Source organism: Drosophila miranda, chromosome XL, assembly GCF_003369915.1.
Source record: "Drosophila miranda strain MSH22 chromosome XL, D.miranda_PacBio2.1, whole genome shotgun sequence".
In the NCBI taxonomy this organism is placed as follows: Eukaryota; Metazoa; Arthropoda; class Insecta; order Diptera; family Drosophilidae; genus Drosophila; species Drosophila miranda.
In genome coordinates, this window is record NC_046673.1 from 652,219 (window position 1) to 662,568 (window position 10,350).

General features: G+C 43.4%; 1 protein-coding gene across 2 annotated transcripts; it reads right to left on the reverse strand.

The window, feature by feature from the left end:
• Positions 1 to 230: 230 nt before the first annotated feature.
• LOC108151141 (beta-1,3-galactosyltransferase brn) lies at positions 231 to 9,298 on the reverse strand. Of its 2 annotated transcripts, XM_033394111.1 has the most exons (4): positions 9,270 to 9,298; positions 1,755 to 1,945; positions 502 to 1,690; positions 231 to 438 (listed from the first exon to the last, which is right to left on the reverse strand). In XM_033394111.1, the coding sequence occupies exons 1-3, from the start codon at positions 9,281 to 9,283 to the stop codon at positions 783 to 785; spliced, it is 1,113 nt and encodes a 370-aa protein (XP_033250002.1). In that variant the 5' UTR covers positions 9,284 to 9,298; the 3' UTR covers positions 231 to 438; positions 502 to 782. The 2 variants fall into 2 exon arrangements, with proteins under 2 accessions (XP_033250002.1, XP_017135055.1); XM_017279566.2 differs by lacking the exon at positions 9,270 to 9,298 and having other exon boundaries at positions 1,755 to 2,253.
• Positions 9,299 to 10,350: the final 1,052 nt, after the last annotated feature.

The following is a 10,350-nucleotide window of genomic DNA, read 5'->3' on the forward strand; positions in this document are numbered from 1 at the left end:
CAATCATACAAAATGACCATATCTACCAGATTGCCGAATCTGGATCAGATCGGATCATTTTTATAGCCAAAATTAACAAATAAATAGATTTGATTTCCGATAACAAAGACTCTAGAAATACTGCTAGCTCTACCCTGTACCACAGCTACTGTGACGCTCTTCGCGGCTAGTACATATACACCGATAATTACGAAAATAGTCATCACGTTCCGTATAAAAGCGGAAAAAAATGAATTTCTAAATAAACATTTATTATCATGATCATCATCATTATCTGGTTCGAGACGGACAGTGCATATATGTATGTATATACTTATTGGTTTGGTACGTCATATATATAAGGATAAATGGATATTCAAAGACCCACTATGGAATGGATAGTGCTTCGGAGCTCCCTGTTAGCTTGGTCTCCTTTTGGGAAGTAGTAATGGTTATAATCTGTACGGATGAACATAATTAATCATGGTGCCACTATATTGGCTGCCGCTCTAATTTACTCACCAGAGATATCGGCGAACAGCTTGATCCGCTCATCAATTGGTACGAGAGGCCCCAGGATCGCTGACTGGGGAATGGAATTTCCACACAAAAACATTTTAGCTAAACTTAGAGACTGGAGGTACGTGAATGATATTGCGATCCTTAACATAAATAAACACTAAGTCAAGTGCCATATGAGGATATCCCGAACACCAGGATACATACGCCCTCTTACACAATCGGATACTTAGGTGTAGGTGGTCTAAATATAGCTGCTTGGTGCCCAGTGGACCGGACGGAGGTTATCTCAGCTGAAGAGGCTTCACTTGGGCCAGGCCGTGTTCGGGGACGCGGGACTTGGCGGCCGCCACACAGGTATTCTTGAGGGATTTACCCGCCGGCCTCTTGGTGCACTCGTCGAAGTAGCACTTCTCCACGTGGTGTAGAAACTCGATGAGCAGCTTAGCGTTGGCCCCGTTGGGTCCTACAGAGTACTCGCACTCGAAGCTGTACTGCTTGAGGTCACGCACACAGCAGTCGAGGAACTCCGAATTGGCTGAGTACCAGTCGTTGTGGCGTTCGAGAGGAATGCCCAAACGCGCACGCACCACGCCCGTCACCCACGTGTCGTCGATCCAAAAGATCGATACACGCTCCGCCTCCGCCACGAGTCGGGCGGCGGTAGGCACGTTGGTGATGTATAGCCAGCCGGAGAGATAGGCCGGGTAGAGCGCGTGCGGGTACTCTTGCCGCGTCACATACCACTTGTTGGCCTGCAGGCGGATGGGCGGCTTTGCGTCCAGCACATAGCCGGCCAGCAGCGTGCTCGAGGTGGCCAGCGCGGGCTGGCTCACCTCCAGAGACTCTAGGTAGCGGCGCAGGTGGAAGACGTCGTAAATTATGTCATCGTCCAGCTTGATGATAAACTTGGTGCGACCCTCACACTCGCCAGCCGCCCAGCGCAGCCCCATCACATGTTTGTAGCTCAGGTTGCGGTAGTCCTCCACAAAATTCCCCTGCAGCAGGTCTCCAAAGCGGGTCTGCTCGTTGATCACCTGCGCCTGGGTGAAGAAGTGCTCTCTGAGCGGCAGAGCAGCCAGAAGGAATACTCGCTGCAGCCCCATTTCGGCCAGCTTGCTCTGTGTTATGGCCTGGCGGTGGGCGGCGCGCAGGGAGTCGTGGCCTGCATAGGAGGTGACAATGAGCACAGCTATAGACGAAAGTAGACACAATATGATTTAAGTTAAGAGAGTCCAAAACGCTGAAACACTCACCCAGAAGCTCTTTGTCTACATGGCGACACACATCACTAGGCAGCAGATAATCGAAATCGGTAAGGTTTAGCAGAGGTCCGGCCGGGGCCCGTAGCCCGGGCACTGATGGTGTTTCGTCGTGCAGCTGGAGCAGGAATTCATCGCTGTCGGCGGGCACGGAGGATGAGTCGCGCAGATGGTTTGAAATGTAGCTGAAGCACAGAAGAACGATGATGAGCAGCGACAAAACAATTGGAAGCAATCTGCGGCCGCGCATGCGCATCTTCTAACATTCTTTTGTTTTTCCCCGTACTCTGTTTGGTAATTTTTGTGTGTGTTGGTATGTGTATGATCACGTGTGCGAGTTGGGCATGTGGGTGTGATGTGCATTTATGTAAACGAAAACATCCAATAACTGTTTTTCTTAGCTATAATTAGACTGCGACGGAACCGTGAGAAACGTCACACAGACACCACACTGTCAGCATTCGCAGAAAATACCAGTTTTTGTGTCTGCTAGCAATGTATCGATAGCTGTGCACTGAAACTAGTTCCATTTGATAAATTCGAATAGGCCATTCACACTGGCGACCATCCACCATCCATCTGTGGTGTTTCTAAACCGCACGTTTCTATACGATATTTAGACAACGGTTTTTAAATACAACTCTAAAAAAAATATATATATGGCAATACAAAAAGGAGGAGGACCAGGAAACAAAGCGAGAGATACTCCAGCAAATTGCGAACAGTCAAGGCCAAGCCAACTTCCAAACATACAAAATGGATGGTGGACTAACTGGGAAATTTTCGGAACGGCAAAACCTTACGGACCATCCCCGAAATGGATGGTGGATGTTGGATGGTCGTCAGTGTGAATAGCCTATAAGAAAGCAAAGCATGGCAAGAATTTTTATTTTAAATTTCAAATCGTACAAAACCAAAAAAATAATACAAAATGAGGGGGAACGTTGTGAGTTGCTGCGGAGACCGCAACTGTAAATGTACCCGAACCTTAGTCAGTATGGCTCTCCTCCGGCAGACGCCGCTATTTTTAAACGACACGACAAAGAGTTCGTGCGAGAGAAACAGAAAATCAGTCTGATTTGATTTGTTCCTTTTGGCTATAAAAATGATCCGATCTGATCCAGATTCAGCAATCTGATATATGTATATGGTCATTCTGTATAATTGTGCGTTTTTAGTTTTCTCGAATCTTCAATATTGTGAATGCCACAGATTTTCGTCCTTTGTGGGGGGTGATAGTGAGATATAACGAGAGTATGGATACCAAATTTGGTTACTCTAGCCTTAATAGTCTCTGAGATTTGTGGATGCCCCAAATTTTCGTCCTTTGCGGAGGCGGAAGGGGGTGTGGCGAAATTTGCCGTAACTAACTTGTCAAGGTCCGATATCACAGGAGTGTGGATACTAAATTTGGTTGCTCTAGCTCTTATAGTCTCTGAGATCCTTGAACTCACATTTTGCAATAGGCAAAGCCGACCATGAAACCTGTTTGTTAGACAGAGACAGAGCGAGAGAGAATGAAATTGTTCTCTTGATTCTGGCTAAAAAAATGATACGATATGGTTCAGATTCAGATATAGTCATCCTCTACGACTCTGCGTTTTCTGTTTTCATGTATCTTTGAAAGACAGACAGGCTCAATCGACACGGCTATTGATGCTGATCAAGAATATATATACCTTATTGGGTCGGAAAAGATTCCTTCTGTACGTTACACATATCCATTTTCACCACAAATCTAATATACACCTATACTCATTTTGTATAACAACAACAACAAGAACAGCAAAAAACGGACCAAAAGAGCAGAAAATTTTAAAATAAATATAAAATTTAAGAATCAGCAGAATATTACAGTTGTAAGTTTAATAGTAAATTTTATTGTGTTTGCCAAATAAGAAATTGTGAAAGCTACTATATTTTTATACTTTGCAGGTTTGGAAAAATAAAATTGGACCAAGTGGGGGTGCTCCATATGGATGTCAACATTACGATAAGCTAAACTCGTTCCTGAGATCTTTCCGTATTCACAACATGGAGCAGAACACATTGGAAAACCACAGTAAGTTAAATGAAATATGGTTTCATTTAGAGAACGCCTAGAAAGAAAAGCTCGTCCAGGACCAGATCAGTACCCAAACAAAATGGGTGCATGTCATAGCGCCCTTAATTTAGTGTCATAAGACCCGCGGGATCTTTTTTTCGGATAAACAGCTGAATATGCAGTTTCTGCTTTTCTTTTAAAGTTTTTTTTTTTTTAATAATTCTAGCTTTTTTATTAATTCTTGTGGAGAAGCACTGTTGTGGTTGCACTCGTGACTCATTTGAGTGCTCACGCCAGTATTGGACAAGGCCACGGATACACTACAGTCTTTTATCACTAACCATACAGTATATACAACCTCCAATTGGTAAAAATCTATGGAATAATGAAGAAAGAATATTATCTTCATATTTAGGAACCCATTTTGTCAAATTTTATAAACAAATGTGTCTTCCCCATATCCGAGATCACTTTCCAGCAAGACGGTAGCCCGACGCACACGGCTAAATTCGTGAAAAATCGTCCTAATAATTCGGGTTTTCACTTAATCCAGTGGCCTACTGAATAGTCCAAATCTAAATCCCATTGAAAATCGATGGGCTCTGTTTAAGAAACATTGGAAAAGTACGAGTCTGCACCAAAGGGATTGGGTGAGTCTTTGGGAGAACGTGAAGTCGGAGTGGCGCATGATACCTTGCCAGCACCTACTAAATTTAGTCGAGAGCGTGCCAATACTTATTCGGAATATGATAAAAGCTAAGGCCCTTCGGGACAAATATTTTTAAAAAATTATTAAAGTAAAAAAATTTGAAACGTGCAAAAGTGGATACATGCTCTTTTTTTGAACAAATTAAAATCTCTTAAGGAAAAGGATCTCTTTGAATTGAAATTATTGTCGTTTTTCATTCTCACTAAATTAATATTCATTAAAAAAAAATCACAAGGATTGATTCATTTTTAGAGATTTTACAGGCGCTTAAAGTGAAAAGTGATAAACATGTATCCACATGTGCTCGCCACTGTAGATGTGCCAGTTCATGCAACGAAAATGTCACACATCAAACACAGAATATTGCGTCCCATAGGTTTCGGGTCTGACCCGGGTCAGACATGTTCGTTGTATGAACTGCCACATCTATATAGTACTGTATGGTTAGTGCTTTTATGTAGCAAATATAACGCAAACTGTCGTTAGAAGCAAAAACTTCGAATTTTTCAAACTCCAGCAACAATCTTATATTCAGAGCAAGCTTCCGTTTCGAGTGCTCGTTGTTTGAAGATCAATGGAAAACTAATCCGAAGATCATTGTGGTTAAAACATTTAAAATGCGATATCAAACGAGATAACATAATAAACGGAAATTTTGTATACCCGATTCTCAAAATGAGAATAGGGATATAATAGATTTGTGGTAAAAATGGATGTATGTAACGTCCAGAAGGAAGCGTTTCCGACCTCATAAAGTGTATTTATTCTTGATCGGCATCAATAGCCGAGTCGAGTGAGCCATGTCTGTCTGTCCGTCCAACGACATTTTGTATATTATGTCACTGTTACAAGTATATTTCAAAACATCGCCCCGCCCACTTCCGCCCACACAAAGGACGAAAATCTGTGGCATCCACAATTTTAAAGATGCGAGAAAATAAAAAACGCTCAGTCAAAAAAACAGACCATATCTATCAGATTGCCGAATCTGGATCAGATCGGATCATTTTTATAGCCAAAAGGAACAAATCAATTTGCAGTGGCTACGCAGCGCCCAGACTGATTTTCTGTCTCTCTCGCATGCACTCTTTGTCGTGTCGTTTAATATTAGCGGAGGAGGAGCGTCTGCCGGAGGAGAGCCATACTGACTAGGTATCGGGTATAAATGTAGAGTTGCGGTCGCCGCAGCAACTCACAACGTTCCCACTCGTTTTAAATGTACTTTAATTGATTCTTAGCTTAGAATTTGTGGCCTTGATCGGCCGCAGTGAGGAGAATGGAAAGATGACGTCGGCGCAGCGGAAGCTAGTCCACGCGCAGCTCGTCGAGTCGTTCTTCTCACGAATGGAGGAGGACCCCAGCGCTACCATTCGCACGTTTGATGGAGCGGGATGGCTGAGCAGGGTCAAGATCCTCAAATGTATCGACAACCCAACGCGGCAGTGGCTGGTGCAGAAGGTGCCTCGACTGGAACCTCTGTGGGAGAGGGCCAAGCTGGAGGTGGTAGACAGGGGGGCCAGCATGTGATCCTCCAGATCAGCAAGGAGGCGGAGGACCTTCTAAATCCAAAGTTCGGGAAGATGGCGTGAGGCGTAGGTAGGGCCTACCTACGGCTGAAAAAGCGCCACCCCGAGGATAAAGATGCGCACATCCTTCAGGCAGGCGAGGTCGTGAAAGACCTATGTAGGTCTGGAGACCATAGTGGAGGCCGCGCAGGGTCTTGCGCTGGACGAATCGAAGGAAGAGGAGAACGGTGACCTGACAATTATAGTCAACCCGTCGTGTGAGCTTGAGTTAGCCATCCATGACACTAAGGGTGTCTTCATAAAATCAATATAGCGTCGGCGGAGCTCCTCATTGCCATGGAGCAAGGGCCAGCTGACATTGCTTTAGTCCAGGAGCCGTGGATTGCGTCAGGCAATTTTGTAGCCGGACTAAAGTCATCAAATTACAACCTTCTCTACTCAACATCGGTAAGCAGGAACAGAACCGCCCTACTCGTACGGAAGGGAATCCATGCTCATTATATGTCTCATTATAGCACGGATGACCAGACGGTAGTGATGCTGGAGAGTGAGGAAAAGCGCCTTATGGCAGCTTCCTGCTACATGGCATACGACAGGCCCGCACCATCGGAAGATTTTAGGAGTCTGGTGACAGAATCCGGCTGCAAAAATCTCCAACTTCTCATTGGCGCAGACGCCAACGCCCATCTCAATGTTTGGGGAAGCCCTTACATCAATGATAGAGGTTAGTCACTCCTAGACTTTATATTATCCACTAACTTAGACGTAGCAAACGTGGAGGAGGAACACACCTTCGAAGGTCCCCCCTCGTCAAACATGCTAGACCTAACTCTCGTCACGGGAAACAGTTCTTTGGTATCTGGAGAGTCCTCGAAAGACCATCCTTCTCAGACCATAAGTTCATTCAGTTCAAGTGCGAATAAAAACACTCTTCGAAGATAACAGTCTATAGAAACCCCCGGAACACAAACTGGGTAAAGTTTAAAAAGACAGTTACTTCGAAGCTCTCGAATCCGGGCTCAGGGAAATCTGCGGAGGATATAGAGAAGTCCGTAGAAACCCTATCCAAGGTCTTACTGGATGCCTACCACGTATCGTGCAGCCCCTCAAGAATAAAGATAAAGAAAAAGACAGAAATAAAGTCACTCTGGTGGAACCGAGATCTTTCTCTCCAAAGGAACAACCTCAAGGAATTATTTAAGATCGCCAAACAAGCAATCGAAGAGATCGTAAATGAGGAATATAAAATCCTACTTGGGAGCTACAAGAAGGAAATGCCTAAGGCACAAAGGAACTCGTGGAGGAACTTCTGCTCCAACATCGAGAAAGTGCCTGAAACCGCTAGGCTCCGGAAGCTGCTTTCAAAGCAGCCCACAGTACAGAGTCAATTAAAAATAGATAACGGACAGTGGACAGAGGGCAGTAAAGAAGCCCTAACAGCACCACTGGAGGCACATTTCCCTGGATGCACCAAGGTTACCGACGCCAAAGAGCATCAAGACCTAGCAACAGATCTTATAACCACAAAGAGAATCCATTGGGCAATAGACTCCTTCGCGGGCATAAAAGCATCAGGACTGGACGGGATATTCCCAGCCATGATTCAGATGAGGTTATCACCTCATGGCTCTCAGCAATTTACTTAGCATGTCTAAGTACGGGCTATTTCCCTATCCAATAGAGAGCCTAGAGAGTTGTCTTCCTCGCAAAGGCAGGAAAGTGCAGCTACGTGAGTCCCAAGGATTACAGACCGATAAGCCTTACCTCCTTTCTTGTAAAAACACTGGAAAATCTGTTGGATTTACACATCAGGAATGAGGTAGGGGGTCTGATGTAAACAAACCAACATGCCTAAACCAAAGGGAAATCGGTGGAGACGGCACTACACTCGTTTGTAGCCACCATTGAGAACGCTCTTCAAAATAAAAAGTATGCACAGAGAGTATTTGTGGACATCTCCGGAGCATTCAATGACGTGGCCACAACCGCAATAACAAATCGCCTAGAAGCGACTAACATACACCCAGCAATCAACCTTTAGATCAAGAACCTCCTAAGTTGTTGACGGGTGCAATCGGAGTGGGGCAGGCTAGATCACAAACCGAACACAGGTGGAAGAGTACCACCACAGTACGCCACAGGAAGTGCTGGCCTATGCTAAAAACACCTCGATTCTCTATTAAAAACTTATTTATTTTTATTTCTTAAAACTTTTTGAAATTTTGCTTGGGTACATGTCAAACGCCCATGGTCGTTATTTTTGTGTCATAGGGCCCGCGGGCGTGGGTTGGAGTGCGCGCTATGTCACTTTTAAAAGCATCAGAACGCCCTCGGGCGTGTGGCTTATTTATGGCGAACAATTTGTATATGACCCGGTGAGCTTTTTCCCGCCTTAGAGGCAATTAATAAGCAGATTTTTGATTTTATAATGCTCATTTTTTTATTTTAACGATTGTATAATAGGTTTTTTAAAGTTTTTTTGGCTTTCTTTTTTTTCTTGTGATACACAACATTTTTTGTTTATACATACATATTATCAGGAGCAAAAACAAACAACGCAAATGGTCTTCCGACCCGAGAGCATGCCACTTATAATTGGCCATGAGAAAAAAATTGATTTTCCAGATTCAGACCACATATTTTCAAGGATAGGCCTTATGATTTGTTAATAGTCATGGCGAATGCAAGACGTATCGGAAATTAAAGTTTTTTAAACTCACATTTTTCAGAAATTTGTTTACCACTAAACACGTACCGTTGCTCAGTTTTGGTTGGTTTATGTTTCCAAGCTTGATTACTACGGAGCCAGCTTTAAAGCGTTAATTGCGGTGCTAAGACTGGGACATCCAAGGAGTATCAGCTGGATAGTTGGTGGCTTCATCTTCATTTGTAACACAATCAATAGATATGCCTGTGACACACAGCCTACTGTCCTGACGCTTATGTCATGTCACACGGAAACGCAGTCGAACGGGATAAAAAGTATCCCACATAAGCCTCCAGAATCTAAGCTACCTCCCCACCAATTTTCAGCCAAATCTGTTTAGCCATTCTTGAATTATAAATAGTGTAACTAACACGAATTTCTTTAAAATAAAAATATATAGATAGTTATATAGATAGATTAATCAGAGTTAGGCTTAAGCACTAAAAAAATAGATTGCAATAGTTTATAGCAACGTTTTTCATTCACATAGGCAAGTTATCGTTGCCTCAAGCACCACACTTACAAGCACGCATACATACGTAAAAGACACGTTTTTTCGATGGTCGTCACAAAATGATCAAGAAAAAAAAGTAACAAGAGAGAAGTGAAAAATCAATCTTTGCTTGAGCGAAGAACGAGTTAAGCAAAAACAGAATTTGATGGGGTCTTTGGTGCGCCTTTTCTCACTGTGTCCGTAAATGATAGTTGCTTTTTCGGACACCCCGAAAGTGTCAACCGTTATTTGCGAGGTATGCTGCTAAGCTGTCTCTACCAAATATAGTCATACCATGGGACTATACCTTTTATTGGTATACCTTGGGCCGTACCTTTCATACCATGAGGTTCAGCCTAGGGTGAACTAGGTCACTAGGGTGACCATTTACGGTATATTATATACTGCTTGGACGTCGAAATTGAATTGAAGGTGTATTATCGGTAGGTGTATTATGGTATATTTCATAAATTGCATCCATCTTTTTAATTTGCATTGTCACTTGTAACTCATTTACTTTCAAAAAAATTCTCTTTGGCGCGTACCACTCGCATCCAGTCGATAGTATCGAAGGCCGAATTGCTTTCTTCGAAACGGTTATTGGCTCTTTTTGCTCTTTTCAAATCGGTTAAGGCTCTATTTTACGCTCTCTTTCAATCGGAATCGGGTAAATTCCAGACACACTTAGTTTTACGTTGACCAGTCTATGCTCTTTAATAACCGTACATTGATGACTTTGCTAACGATTGAAAAGGTGAACCCCCCGGGGTTCATGTTCAGGAGCTGGAGCAGATTAAAAAGGTTGTTCGGCGAAAAGGCCATGGATTGTATACTTCAAGCCAATAACGCTACTAAGCCACTTTAATAACTGAAAACTGGAGACTGGGTGTCGCTAAGGGTGAATAAGCCGCAACTATTGGGGAATATTAATACGCCATATCCGAACATGCTGTCCGTGGCCGTTTCTGCCTTCATGCTATTCAGGTACTGCCATGTTGGGTCAGTTTAACGGACCCAGGACGGACTGGTATTAAGACTTGGTATTGGTTAGTTACTTTTAATATGTATCCATATAAACTTTTTTTTTTTTGGTTGGGTACCCTTTTCCACA